The sequence below is a fragment of the Perca flavescens genome, chromosome 1, assembly GCF_004354835.1.
Source record: "Perca flavescens isolate YP-PL-M2 chromosome 1, PFLA_1.0, whole genome shotgun sequence".
NCBI lineage: Eukaryota > Metazoa > Chordata > Actinopteri > Perciformes > Percidae > Perca > Perca flavescens.
In genome coordinates, this window is record NC_041331.1 from 31,176,638 (window position 1) to 31,192,113 (window position 15,476).

The 15,476-nt window shown below is 40.2% G+C and overlaps 1 protein-coding gene across 1 annotated transcript; it reads left to right on the forward strand.

Annotated features, from left to right (window-relative positions):
* The first annotated feature begins 223 nt into the window (after window positions 1-223).
* fbxo22 (F-box protein 22) lies at window positions 224-10,971 on the forward strand. Its single transcript, XM_028577558.1, has 7 exons — window positions 224-506; window positions 788-920; window positions 1,278-1,365; window positions 3,313-3,411; window positions 5,729-5,881; window positions 5,979-6,144; window positions 9,050-10,971. The coding sequence occupies exons 1-7, from the start codon at window positions 376-378 to the stop codon at window positions 9,441-9,443; spliced, it is 1,164 nt and encodes a 387-aa protein (XP_028433359.1). The 5' UTR covers window positions 224-375; the 3' UTR covers window positions 9,444-10,971.
* Window positions 10,972-15,476: the final 4,505 nt, after the last annotated feature.

Consider the following 15,476-nt stretch of genomic DNA (forward strand, 5'->3'; position numbering starts at 1 on the left):
GTCAAGTAATATTCTTTCTGGCATCATTTATTAGTATGGTCAACTTAATTATTTCCTGGATTTTGTATAACCATTGTCCCGTATGTAAATGTAGTAGAAATGGGATTCAAATGGAGGACCCCAAGACCCTATTTTGTGAAACATAGTTGTGCTTTCTTCTACCTAGGGTATATAGGGTATATCAAAAACTAACGCCCTTTTGGAGGATTTGTACAAACAACTTTAAATGTAGGGGAAAACTTGTAACGGCCATAGCTCCTCCTCTCCGCAGGGGGCAGTGTGTTAACTCGGCAGCGGCGGAGGAGCGGGTGAAAGTTCGTGACTGTGCTGTGCTGTAAAAGCCTATGGTAGAAGCCCACGACTTGAGAGCGAAATATGGGTGAAAGTGAAGGTGTTACCGTTTCTTTGCAAGACAGCAAGGCTTCATACATACTCAGCAATGTTGACGAAGTGGTTGAGCGAATTCTGACGTTCGTACCAACCAAATCGCTTCTCCGGATCGCAAGGTAACGTTAACGTTAGGGTAACACGTTTGCATGCTAAACATTTACTTCGCTAACGTTAATGGCTGTCGAATGGAAGTGAAACTAACGTTACATCCCGTAGACATACGGGACAGCTAAAACTCTTATGTCTTTTAGAAGTCCTTTACTTAACCTAACGTTTCGTGCTTAATTACTTGCAGCTGCTTAGTCATGTTTTTCTGACAGAAGCACAAACTTAATAGCCAAAGGTCTTGCCAAGCTAGCAGGTAGCTACAGCTGAGTGTGTTTGTGGTTCTCCTCAGTGTGTGCAGACTGTGGAGAAACTGTGCCCGGAGAGTGCTGAGGACTCAGCAGCAGCTGACCTGGGTGTCCGCCTGTGGACCGTCTAACACAAAGGCCCATGTCCTCTGCAGCATCCTGGCCGAGGAGGTGGAGGTAATTATGGAAAGCTGTTTGGGACGTTACAAGACACGTAGCAAACGTTACCTGGCCAATGTGCAGTAACGTTACAATGTGATTATGGATAATGTCTGTACAAAAATAGCTTAAGTGGTAAACGCCCTGATGGTAGTAATTGTTTTATTAATTTTTGCTTTAAACATACATGCTCAGCCAGAAATAATCTCTTGTAGTCCTGGAGTAAAAAAAATTGTCTGAAACCTGATGTGTCAAGGAGCTGATAAAACATGTTTTATCATGTATTTTTAAGTAAAAATGACTAATAGGAGTTTGTATATTGTTTGGTCGTGTATTGACTAAGGTTTTAACACATGCGTTTCTGATTATTTACAGAAAGTGTTTCTCCTGCCCAAAACAGTTCTGGCATTGGTTGACTATGAGGCCTTCAATGGACAAGCGTATTGCTACAGAGAGAATAAAGGTTGGGATCTCAGTGCTGTTGGACTTGATCATGTCTAGGGCTGTGCTCGATTGAATAAATTCGTAGTCGACTAACACTCGTTCATTTGTATCGACTAATCGATTAGTTGATTTAATCGACAGATCTGTAAATCTGAGTTTCTCCGCAAAGAGTCATGCGAAAGCGCCACTTTAATTCATGTGTTTACCAGAGATGTGATCATATGGTTCTTGGAAATAAGTCATTCATCATGAAAAAAAAGCATAAAACATGACTAATCGACTATATAAATCTTAGTTGACTAAGACCAAAACGACCAATTAGTCGACTAATCGACTAAGAGGGAGCAGCCCTAATTATGGCGCATTCTAAATCAAAAAATTTGGAGATGCGTGGTTTTCACTGGACGGGAAGGGGATGAAAAAGTATAATGTGAAAGTAACTAAAGCTGTCAGACAAATGTAGTGAAGTAAAATGTATAATATTTGTCTCTGAGATGTAGTGGAGTAGAAGTATAAAGTTGCATAAAATGCAAATACTCAGTATCAGTATCTCAAATCTGTACTTAAGTACTGTACTTAAGTAAATGTACTTAGTTACATTCCACCACTGTCAGAAAGACGTCCTATATGAGGAAATTGGTGTGACACAATCTTTCATAAATAATGATTTAGTTGTATCATAACAGCATCATAACTGGATATTAGTAGGCATCACATATGCCTAAAATAAAGTTGGGATGCATAGAGAACCTTGAATGTGTTGTATGTTAAATATCTGACCGATGGATGGAATTAAAACTGAGAACAGCTTTAAAATCGTATTCACTATTTACATTCATAGGGGCTTGACAAAGTAATCATTTAACATTAAAAAAAGGACTCAGTGAGCACTGCTATGGAGTTTGGTCATATTACGATGATTCTTCCTCTTTGTCAATGCAGTTTCAGTGGCACATGTTGTGACATATTAAATAATTCTGCAATTATTGTTATCACTGATCACCTGCACTTTAAGCACAAATAGAGAGTGTATCATGACTGTTTATAACCAGATGTGTTAAAGGTGTCATTCAGAGTTTGTTTATAGTCAGTTTAGTCAGTATTTCATAGTTACTTGCAATATACCTTGGTTAAACAGACTAGAGCTAACTGACACCGACCAGCCAATCAAAAATTATAAAAATTAAGGCTTGTATGCTTGTATTTGCTAGTATTTGTTTCCTTTAGATCCAACTGTAATAGGTATTAAGCAGTGTTTTGCAATACTATGAAAACTATAGACATAGGCTGGCTGCACACTGCCTACGTGGCGACAGCATGGCGTGTCAGTTGAGTGGCGTTTTTTATGTCTTGGCACACCAGAAACGTGTCTGACGCGGCGCTGCTGCTAGCCTTGTCTGTACACGTTTCCCGTTGATAAAATGAAATACTATGTTAAACACACACACACATATATATATATATATATATATATATATATATATATTCATACACACACACACTGATTTGATTACAGCAAAGACAACTTCGGCAGTATTGACGGCAAAATAGGCTACAGAATATTTCGTTCTGTATTGACAGGTGCAATATTTGAAAATCGATAATTATTTATTTTTTTAATTACTATTATATCTGCATTTATGTCAAAACTTAGAGACTTTCAAACATCAAAATATAATTTATTAATATGTATTTGTGTCAAAATGACATATAAACATCTTTTCCTATTCTATTTTACCTGGAAACGCTTCCAACACGCTTGCGATGCACGCCACGCGGCCAGTGTGCAGCCAACCTTGCGGTTTCATTGCTTTGCTGGTGGAAATTTCTCTCAATCTAAAATTGTTGCATAAAGGACTTTTTACTTTCCAGCAATACTGTACATGTATTCATATTAAAATGATACGCACAAAAAACAGTGACCTTTCTCATTAACACGTTTTTCTTCTTCTCAACTACTCTGAAGCAAAAAAGAGTCGCCACAGTCCAGACACAGTTGAGGAACTGAGCCTGCTCTTCCCCAAAGGCTGTGACATCATGGGCGTCACTACACAAGGCGTAGTCTGTAAGTGTTCCTCTTTTCTGCCTCTCATATTTCCTCATTCATATAGAAGAAAATAAAATCATCACCTCCCAATAAAAGCCTGGGTTGCCACATTTAATTTAAATTTATTTGATTTCATTTAATGTGATGTTAATATGAAAATGTTTCCGAAATGAGCTTCAAAACTATTAGCGCGTTTCATTTGTACTTGGAGGTCGGAATTTCCGAGGTCAAAGTCGGAACCCCCCTCCTTGAACTCAGATCTCAGAGTTGGGAAGTTGGAAAACCTTGCAGTACCCCAAGCTCAAAATCCAACATGGCTGATCCGTGCATCAACAGCATTGAAAGCTGTAGTAACATACAGTTTATTATTAACACTTCGGTCTTATTTGTGTCTCACTAAATCAGTTGCACACACAGTCCTGTCCAACCTCTGTCTTGTGGACGTGTTGCTATAGTGTTTGTATGCACAAAAACAGCGTAATGCGTTATTAACTGGTATTGCTAACCTGGCTAGAGCTAACCCCACAGTGACATTCTGACTTGTTAAAAAGAATGCAGTCAAGTCGGGTATGACGTCATTCCCTGCTCTGGCTTCCGAGTTCCGATGTGAATGGAATGCACTATGTTATGGTACAAATATGCGGCCTTAGCAAGTTCATCTACTAGGATCCCTGGTGAAAATGTTTTTTTTTTGGGTATATCAAAGAAGAATAGTTCACCTTTCAGCATAGAGGACTACACATAAATCCCCACTGTTGCTGCCTAGTTGGAAAGCACCACTGGTGGTGGCACCTTCCTGCCTCTCCCTGTGAAAGATTGCCTAGTCTGCCGGGTGCTGTGCTCCCCATTTCTCCATATAATCACAACCTTGCGGAGAGGTGACTCTCCATCAGCCATGTTCTCTTTCCTCAAGATGATGGCTTAACAGGCTCCCGTCGTCTATCAGTTTTAATGGCAGCCCTAGCTGTTTGTGATAACACTCATTTTGTGGTATTGCAGCTGTGGGTCACCACAGGGTCACCACACACATCTAATTCAATTGAATGAAATCTTGGATTGGATAAGGTTGAATCTATAGATTACTTGTAATAAACTGCCACATAGCTTCAAGTATTTATGTTGGTAGTAGGGCTGCACAGTATTAAAACGATGACTTGTGATACACTTAGACATTCCAAAACTGTAACACAGTGGAGGATGGGGATGAATTAGATACTAATGTGCTGTCTTTGCTCATTTTTAATACAGTGAAATGTTTTCTGTAATGTAGAAATGCAAGGTTTTAGCTCAGCAAAAATGTAAAATCTTAAAGGTGTACGAGTGGTGAATGATGCCGGTTTTGTTATTATCCTTTTAAATTTATGACAGCACAGCCGGATGTTTTCTCATTTGCACAGTAGCTCATCCGTCTGCTAAAGAAGTTGTTTAGAAGTGCCTTTAATGTCACTGATTGAGTGGAATCGTACCTGGTGTGTTGGTGTTCATGATGTACTGTATATGCTGGTCTTTCCGAGACTAGTTTGTGTTGTTGAGCAAATATCCCATTAAGTGTCTTTCAGTCAATATTCGTGCTGATGTTTTTCTGTGGTTAGCATTGCTAGCGTGAGTTTTGTAACCACCACAGTTGATTGGTGAGGCCAAGACAATAGTGCCTTGAGCTGCAGTTTCTCTAATGGCCACTGAATGCTAACCAAGAAAACAGCCTGTGCCAAAATCAGGAGAAAAATCCTCTTAACTTCTCACTACAAAGTCAAACATACTTTACTAGTAGAAGTTAGTAAGAATTGTCATATATTAAGGAGATATTAAGGCTGCAAGAAGTCTATAGCCATTTTCACAACCAACATTTTGACTGTGACAGCCCTGACAGTGAGCCAGCATGCACAGTGTCAGGAGTCTGAAACTTAGCAGCTAAGTGGAATTCTGCAAAAAAACAAAACATTTTTTTATTTACACCTGTGCTTTCCTATCTCCTTCTGCCATTTAAAATGTCTTCTTTATTGACCGCTGTCTCTTGCTTGTCTCCTCTTAGAATTAATGTAAACTCTGGATTAGTTAGGTAGGGACCTTAAACAGTTGCCTTCATTTTGATATTTAGAATGCTTAAGTTATTAATGTGCATTTTCAGCACATGTACTTAGTGGTCAGCCACAGAAGAGGAACTCGCTGCTAAAAAAACAGCTTGGTTATTGGCTAGAATTTAAAAAAAAAAAAAAAAAAAAAAAAAAAAAAAAAAAAAAAAAAAACGCACACTCACAGGCCTCCATGGCACGTGACGTGTGTAAATTACTGCATATAACTTAATATTCTACCTCATGCCTGTTCTTCTGTGCAGTGACTCCCAGTGGCTCTCACTCCAGCCTTCCTCAGGAGTACCAGGAAGGGGAGGCTGGCTTTACACTCATGTTCCCCAGCATAGAAGGTGTCCACATCAAGCCCTTTCATTTTTGCAAAGAGTCCATCTCCCCAACAGCCCTGAAAGAAGCAGGTGAGTGTAGGCTCACAACAGTTACGCAATCATCTTGTAAATTCTTCCAGAACGTGTTGGTTGCATTACTCTTTTGTTTGTTGCACTTTCTTTCCAGGACTAGTTGACAACCCAGAGCTGCGTGTGGTACTGATGTTTGTCTATGAGGCATATAAAACTGGAGGAGCACACTTCCTCAGCCAGATACTGGAGCCGCTGGCCAAGAGCAAAGCTCTCATCGCTGGGGGGCTGGTAGAAAGTGTCTTTTCTCCTCCCAGACACTGGTGAGTTAATGTCCCTCATTTCAGTCAGGGTTATTTCTTAGCTATGTTGGGAAGGATAATGCTTTAGTAAAAAATAACAATTTGAAGTGATTTCTTGTTCAAGTTCAAATAGTTGAGGCTTCCTCAAACATAGTTTGACTTAAAATAGTTGGCTTTCCATAGGTACTGGCAGGGGTGTAAATATAGACAGTGCAGGCAGTGCACTGGGGCTCGTGGGGAGGGGGGGCCTCTGACAATATGTTGGGCGGAGAACAGGCCCTTTTTAAAAATATGCCTGTATTCAAAGAAGACCTCCTGTTTAAATTTAAAAATGGTGCCAAAAGGCAAACCTTCTTTTCTTTATTGGGAAATACTCTTGACAAAGGTCCAATAAATAAATAAATAAATAAATAAATAAATAAATAAAATAAATGAAAAACTATTCGATTAAATTAATAATTTCTTATTTTGTTTGCTGTTGTTGTCATGTGCAGATATGCACTGTTGATTGCTGGGTAATGTCAAATCTCCATTTGATCATGAGACGATACGATAAACGGTAGCTAGTTCAGGCGCAAAATCTGTCAAGACTGACAAGCTGAGCACATCGGCATGCCTAACAAGTAGTCAGTGCTGGAGGTGACAGGTGTCTGATTTAGCGGGTCTAGCTATGTGCTGTGTGTGTTTATGTTGTCAAAGAGCTGTGTGCTACACAAAACTTGCAACGTCAGTTTCCTCGCCATTCATTGTAACGTTACCAAGGTGTTTTCTCTCGTCCCAAATATGTCCCAAAATTAATTTTCGTTTAACGTCCTTAAGCTCTGGCCCTGTAATAGGCTTTGATTTAATTTATTGTGGATAACACAAAGTTATGATTTAACACTTAATTTAAAGGGGTGATAGAATGATTATATAGGGTATTTTACACTGTTCCTTAAGGTCTCCTAATGGGGTATGTAACATTGGTTGGGCTGAAAATTGCCCGAATGCTATTTTATTAGGCCCTTAACTACCCTGTGAATATGGCTCTATTTGGAGAGCTTTTCTTCCAAATATGGTATGCTCATGAATATTCAGAATGAGCTACGTGCTGATTGGTTTGAGCAAACTACATAGAAACACATGGGAGACTGACAGCAGGTCTCATTGCAAAGTTATACATTGTTTGTCGGGCTATTACGTTATTAAATTCACTTCTTAGACTTTTTTTAAGCGAGAAATCAACTATATAAAGCTCAAATATGGGATGTTTTACGAAAATTGATGGCTTATTGCAAATTTGGTAAGACTGTGTGTTGGAGTTCAGCTGCTGGTGCTGCCTGTGTTGCTGCCTCGCTGCACGGCCTGCCTTCCTCCACAGACCCCGGCCTGCAGCTCCCCTCTTCCTGCTAGCTAAATGGCCCGTGTGTGAGAGTGATAGCGCGGTCAGCGAGCTTGTTACACCAGCAATCTCTTACAACAGTTCCAGTTAATCTTGGCTGGCTGTCAGCTGCCGGCATAACTAGAGTAGCTATATTTACAGTTTGAATTTTGTCACGCCACTTATACAACATATCTCTAAAGGTCTTATAAAGCTAACAACGGTGTCCGATTTCAAGTTAATGAATTTTTGTGAAGATTAGGGGTTTCGTTATCTATGACTGTCCCTTCATGCTAGCTATGTGTAGCTACAAATCACAGATAGTTAGCTTCATTTTCGGCATAAATAAAGTATATTTACAGTTTGAATTTCATCACGCCACTTATACAACATTTCCCTAAATGTCTTATAAAGCTAACAACGGTGTCCGATTTCAAGTTAAGGACTTTTTGTGAACAGTGGGGGTTTTGTTAGCTATGACTGTCCCTTCAATCCTAGCTATGTGTAGCTAGCTACAAATCACGGACAGTTGGCTTCATTTTCAGCGTAATTTGTTTATATTTACAGTTTGAATTTCGTCTAACAACGGTGTCCGATTTCAAGTTAATGAATATTTGTGAATTTCAGAGGAATTCTAAGAGGAGCTAGCTCTCATTGATAGAGCTACATCCAGCCGCAGGCTCAATCAATGAGATTCAGGGACAAGCGGCGTTTATTTCCCCAAACGTTTGTTTAAATAACTCAACACATTATAATTACACACATTAAAAGATTAACTGGAACCTGTGGTAACAGATTGCTGGCGTAACAAGCTCGCTGACCGTGCTCTCACTCACACACACCGGGCATTTAGCTAGCAGGAAGAGGGGAGCGGCAGGCCCTGGAGCTCTGTCAGAGCACCAGCGTTTAGTAGTCCATTATCCTAAAACCGGTGACTTTGCGCGGGTATGGAGTGCTGTGGGCTGCCAGTCGTGACGGAGCTCCAAATACCTCAGAGCAGGCCGGGGTCTGTGAAGGAAGGAAGGCAGGCCGGGCGGCGAGGCAACAACACAGGCAGCACCGGCGCTGAACTCCGACACACAGTCGGGCAAAATTTGCAATTAGCCATCCATTTTCGTAAAACGGCCCATATTTGAGCTTTACATAGTTGATTTCTCGCATAAAAAAGTTTCAGAAATGAATTTTGTAATGGAATAGCAGAGATCTGCGCGACCTAGATTCAGAAGACTACCTGATCTCAGGTCAGTTGTGTAGCCTATGTAAATGTTGGGGCGTGACCGTGCTCTTAATACACCCATGGGCTGACAAAGGTTCCGGTTTTTGGGAGGTTGACGTCAACTTCCAGCTTTGTTGGGATTCGCCCGTTTTCAGCGGCAGTTTCAAAATATGAGATTTTCCTAGTAAAGGGGTGTCAGTGGGACTTTGAGCTTCTATATATGTCCTATTTACCCACCAAACTGTCTTATTCAACTATGACAACTATTCTATCACCCCTTTAAACACTTTTTACTGCCTTTTCTTTGCAATATTCACACTCTCCCTCTCCTGTTATTTCTCACTCTGTAGTTGTAGCCAGGGTGCATACGGTGTGGTGGGCCTGGCCCTGAGTGGCCCTAAGGTGCAGGGGGCATCTGTGCTCTTGGACCAAGACATCAGCACCCCAAAGGCGGCTGAAGCCACTATCCGGCGGCTAAAGGCAGCCAAAATTCCTGAGAGGAACACCCTAGGGTTTATGTTTGCCTGCGTGGGGAGAGGCCAGAACTACTACAACAACCAGGCCAACGTAGAGGCGGACGCCTTTCACAAGGTGTTCCCTAACACCCCACTCTTCGGCCTGTTTGGCAACGGTGAGATTGGCTGCGACCGAATCGTTAAAGACGACTACACGCTGTGCGACACTGACACGGACAGTCTGCAGCACGAGTACACTACAGTCATGACCCTGGTCCATCTAGGCTAAGTGACTGACCCACAGTGACAGTGGACAAACAGGAGATAAAGAAGACCCACCATGCTCCTGTTTGCAACAGCAGTTGGGAACAAGAACCATTTTGTACAGAGTGTTACTCACATTAGGACTCAGAATATAGCTGTCACCATTTCTGTTCATAAAGCAGGAAAATTATCCATTTAGCCGTCATTGTAATGGCATCATTCGGCAAATTGTGTCCCTCTGAGACTTTGTGTGTAAACGCAGCTTCATATTAAAACCTGTGAGTTTCCCAAAGTTCAGATATAAAAAGACAAACCGATGATCTCTTTTAGTATTCATACTGTATGGGACTCTTGTAAAATATGTGTATATATTTTTCCCAAATTTCGCACACATTCAAGGCATATGTCACTCTCTGACATTAACCTCATGGTCTGTTTTGCTTTGCAGGTGAGTAAAAATATACAGCTGTGAGGCCCACAAGCTATTGTTATAGTTGTTGATTCAGCGCAGGCACTTTTTATTAGTAAGTAAGAGAAGTGTGGTCCCTCTTCCACACAATCAAGGTAATCTTGATTAGAATGCTCTTCCTTGTTACGTAGTTTTTACAATTTTGTGTCGCTAATGAAAAGAAAAAAAAAAGACTACAAATGAATGCTCTTTTGCAAGATATCTATCTACCATGTTTCAACTGGGCACAGGGAAATCAGTCAGAATCTTACAGTGCCTCATTTTTTTGTTCATGTCAAGTCATATCATTCTACTTCCAGCTGTTTAATGGTTGGGCTTAATGGTTATCTCATGTACACCTGTTGGCTGTGTAAGTGACACTGACCAGCTGAAACTCTCATTTTCCCCTCACTTTAGTCTCTGCTCTTCTACAGTTTCTAACTTTAGGAAACCGTTGGAAATTGATGATGTACTGTCCAAGGTCAGAAATGTCAGAAAATGTGATGTAATTTGGGTAGATGATGTATTTGGTATCCTTTGCTAAAGCAAAAAAAAAAATGGTTAAGGGTATTTTTTTTTTTTTAATCCTGATAGTATAGTTTGAGACTTAACTACCTAGCTGCACCTTCGGAAAAAAGGTCCCTATTTTACAGATGCCTTTTCACAGTAGTATCTGTCAAAATTCATTCATCTTTATTAATGTATTATTTTCTAGATGGCCTTCTCATTGATTGACGTCATGCTTTTTCCTAGCTCAGAAGAATATTCTGATGACCCAAAGGTGCAATTTCCAGTACATATATATAATATATATGTTTGTTGGACAGGTAGTTGCGATTATATGTTGACATTAAGCTTTCCGATAAAAGCTGCAACAATGATTGTTGCAGGAATGAATAATTTCTAGAAAATTCCAAGTTTCGCTTTAAAAAGACCTACTTAAATGTCATCCTTTGTATCATAATACACACAGCTGCCCTTATAGGTTTTGTGTTAGTGCTTATGGCTCATTGAACGAAGTTGTTTTGGTGTTGATGCACTTTTCAAAATGTGCTAAATCATATCTGTTCTGCTCATTTCCTCAATAAATTACATTCAGCACGTAGATATGTGCATTTTGCATTTATTTCTTTAACTCGTCTCCTAAACCACTACAGCAGCATCTTTAGACCCGGTCCCTGAGCACACTGGAGGTTACGCATCCTTCCTTGGTTGTTACTACAGGCCTACTACTGTTAATTCAGATCACCACTTTTCCATATTTGCGCACACCCTGAAATGTGAGCCTCAGCCTATAACATCTTCAGCAGCCCACGTCCAGGCGTGTTTAAATTAAGGAAGAGACGCTTGAGATTGATTGATGTGCGCTTTAACCATCGACTGGCTAATCCCGATGAATGACAAACGGTTAAGCCAATTGCTGTAAAGGCGAATTATATTCCCATAGTATCTTTATTTTGGGAAACCATAAAAACACGCTCATGACACGGTGAGGGACGACCTACGAGGCATAAAGCTAATAAAATCATCTGTGGCGATAATCAGTTCTCAAATTGGCCTCAATCGGGGAACTGAGAAAATCTACTCACAGGCTTTCTTTCTCTCTCACACACGCATATACACGACCATACACACACACACACACACATACGCACGCGTCCACTCCACGGCCAACATTTTTAGACTGCTATGTCGTGACCGGAGCGATGCAAATGTCACACGATTCATTGGCTACTGTCAGTCTCCGCCACGAAAACGTCAATGTTTTAATGGCGTTTGGAAGAAATTGGCAGTGTTGGCCGGCCGCTGCTGTGTGGAAGGAGGGTCGGTAGAGAGCCGAGGCTTCGTCGGGCTCGCTTCAGCACCTGGACAGCTCCTTCCGCAGGGTTCCCCGCTGCGCTCGCCGGGGAAACCCTCGGCTGAGGAGCGGATCTGAATCTAGAGCAGCACACGCAACCCCTTAAAACCCCTACCAACCAGGAGAATATTGCACTTAAAGGCTCGTTATTTGATCAGTCTGAATAACACTTAGATGCTAATATGATCTTGCCGAGTGACGATGCTTCTTGCATTTGAGCTTCAGCCCCTCTTTGGTGTTTGCACTGAAATCCAAGCAGCGCAAGTGGGAGCAGCGGAAGCAGCAGCAGAAGCAGCAGTGGTGCTCGTCCAATGCAAAAGTGCTAAGGATAGCTGCAGCCTACACACACTGCGAGCCTGCTGCTGCCTCACTTACTCTGATCACCACCGAGGGAGACATTACTATCAGCAAGGGGGCAGCAAGAGGCTCGATTACCCGTCAACAATGTAAATCTCACACAGGTAGGTGCTTTGCTGCAAATAAATAATTCATTTATGTACAGCGAGGAGCTTTCAGCAATTGTGTGCAGAACTCCCATTTAGTTGGAATCTGATACCAGCAAGTAAATCAGTTCAATTTGTAATCACAGATGCATGGATTTATTCCTCTGATGGCAGGAATTAAAAATGCGTGAACCCAGTTCTGTTTTCATCGTGTTTAAATGTTTGATCACTGTTAAATGTGATTAAAAGTTTACATTTACAAAAGTTCTCTTATGTTTGGTGTCACAATAGTATTTTGGGGACTACGTGGAGTGTAGGCTCCATAGTCAATCTAGTATTGTTGACGTCTTACATTTTCATTGAATACAACTTTTTGAGCTGAAAGGGTTGGGTTTTCTGTTAGTGTGACATTTACCGCTGTAACTTACCATGCCCTCAAACAGGTTCCTCATGGCATGTCAAGCGTGTGATGAAAGCAATGAGTTCCACCAATTTTAACATATTTTCCATCACCAGATAAAATAAATACATTGTAGGATGCAGTTAAAAGAAGGAGCTTCACATCAATTTTCCTTAAACGGCTGTATTGAATGTCCCTTATATCAGAAGGTGGTATATTACAATATCTGTCATGGAATTTTACTGTTTTGATTGATATTGAAATGCTGCAGATAACAGGCCTATAACTAACTTTCTGCATCTCCGTCCACTGTGGCACTGAATTTAAAGTTGCCAGCCACCCAGATTATTATAAGTCCTGTGACATTAGTCAATCTTGCTTTGTTTTTGTTTTTTGCATTACTGTGCAATACGTTTTTAAATAAGTTATTCACTTGCGATAATGACTGTGTTCTTCCCAGCTTCAACATGAAAGCAGCAACTATCAGGTGAAAAGGTGAACTGCAGCACTAAAACAGCCAGAACTGTGTGGAAACCTTGTGACAACCATCTCCACATCTCTCCTCAATCCATCAGCCAGCATCATGGCAAATGCTGAGTGAGTATAGTCCATTTATTTCTCATCTTCCTCATTCTCTCCTCATATTCCAAACCAGTGTTTCTTTAATTTTCCCATTTGGGGGAAAAAAGCAAGGGTTTAAAGTGTAACCTGTAAACATGTATGGTGAAATGTCAGAAATGCAAAACTGTTAATAGGGAGTGTCTGTAGGACATAGACCACATTCTTATGGATTCCTTTGTCTTCCTTTCATGTTACACTTTTTCCAGCATGCCTCTTTTTTTCTAATGTCCACCTGGGAAACAGGTTTTGATGCCTCCCTTTTTTTTTTTACAATAATGACCTTTATTCACACAGACATTGCTACCGTTGACGGGTCTGACCCTCTCTTAATACATCCGTAGTCTTACCCTGGTCACTCTGAATGCTAAACACAGATGCAAACTGAGATGCAGAAACACACCTGCACAATGCTGATTACAAAGCGTCTATTCTGCAGCCGTAAACACGTGTCATGCTAATCCTCTCTGTGGAACAATATAGAGTATATTGATTAAGATTGTTCATGATTTTTTCTAAAATTAACACATTTTTCCAACAACTCCTCTCCATCTCGAGTTTTCTTCCAGCTTTCCATTTTTAAACTGTGCTCTCCAAGTGCGTAGTAAGAACAGCTGATGCATTACAGAGGGACCGTGCTGTAGCCTGTGTACATGTTTGTGTGTGTGTGTGTGTGTGTGTGTGTGAAGAGAAAGTAAGAGGTAAGGGAGAACACTGGAAATCATTATTCTCTGTTAAGTCATGATTCTGCTGGCGTAGCATGACTCTCTAATTTGTCTCTTCTTAACTAGCTGCATTTATTCTCTTGACCTAGATGAATAGCCCTAAATCATTGCTCTATTTGTGCTTTTATAAGAGAACCAGTTCTGCTCATGGTCCCATACAGAGCTCAGCTCAGCAGATATCAGTGGCAATGTCATATCATGCTGTGTTTAAGGTAAAATGCATCCTAAAACAGATTACTATAGCTCACAGTTACTTTCCACAGTCCACCAGAAAGAAGCTTTCACTCTTGAAGACTGATGATCATGTCCGTAAGATACAGTATAAAAACAAAACAATCTAAAATGAGAAAAAGACTTTGGTTTTAATTCCTCTTTTCATTATTCATCCATATGTGCAAAAGTATTTTAACCTTGGTGTTCATAGTGAAGTAGCACTGGCTGTACAGTATAAACATCATTTATACTTAGTAATTATTAGGGAAACAGACCTTTATTTCATACAAACTAGTGCTTGATTGTATACAAAGAATCTGACATATTCTCATCATAAAGCTTTTTATATATATATATATTTAGATTTAAAAGTAGATAATATATCAGTGCTCTGTAAAACCGGTCTTGGATCCTAAAAGTACCAGTATAACAGTCTAAAAATACAAAGTAAAAGTACTTAAAATCCTATTTACGCAATAGTACAGAATGATTATCAGCAGCATGTACTTATTAAAGTATCAAAAATAAAAGTACTGGTTCAGCAGAAAAATGGCCCCTGTGATTGATTTATTCTTTTCTATGATATTATTAGATTGTTAATACTGAAGCATCAATGTGTAAGCAGTATTTTACTGTTGTTGTTGTTTGAGGGGGAGCTATGTTTTTTATTACATTATTTACAGGTGGGTTGTTTAGTCCAGGGACCCCTCAAAAGGGTCACAAATTACATCTGAAGGGTCATGAGATGTTAATGGTTTTGGAAAGCAGAAAACAGTTCTGCTACAAAAAGTTGTATTTATTATTTGGACTTTTCTGTAATCTTTGCCTTATTGTTAAATATTGGACAATTAGACCTCCTTGGGCCTTAATATTTCTATCTAAAATGTAGTGAAGTAGACAGTAGCAGAAAATGGAAATACTCATGTAAAGTACTTCAAAATCTTTGAAATTTGTGACTGGCTTTAAGCTTAAGAAAGAATTTCCGCAAATGTAATCTCAAGAGTCTAACTTCATGAGATTAATGTATACAGTAAATTGCATTTTTGGGTGGATTTCCCTTTAAGACTCTATAGGGTCCTCGGCACCGGTCAGGACCATTTGTCTTTCACCCTTTATTCACCCTGTTGTTTATTCAATGCCAGTGGGGGGGTGAAGAGGTTGGATGTTGGTTCAGAGGGTGAGAGTTGACAAGCAGATGGTGTCTTTCTGCCTGTTGGGAGAAATGCTGTCTACGAGTGTCCCCCTATTCTGCCTAATTGTCTCTTTTCATAAGTACGCTGACATAACGTATGCCGTTTATTAGCAATGGATAATAACAAATGTAAATTAGGAAATCTATATGATGCGCATTAG

Coding starts and splice junctions, on each gene's coding strand:
- fbxo22 (XM_028577558.1), top strand. CDS start 376: ATGGGTGAAAGTGAAGGTGTTACCGTTTCTTTGCAAGACAGCAAGGCT. Junction 507..787: donor TCGCTTCTCCGGATCGCAAG/GTAACGTTAACG, acceptor GGTTCTCCTCAG/TGTGTGCAGACTGTGGAGAA. Junction 3,412..5,728: donor CACTACACAAGGCGTAGTCT/GTAAGTGTTCCT, acceptor TCTTCTGTGCAG/TGACTCCCAGTGGCTCTCAC.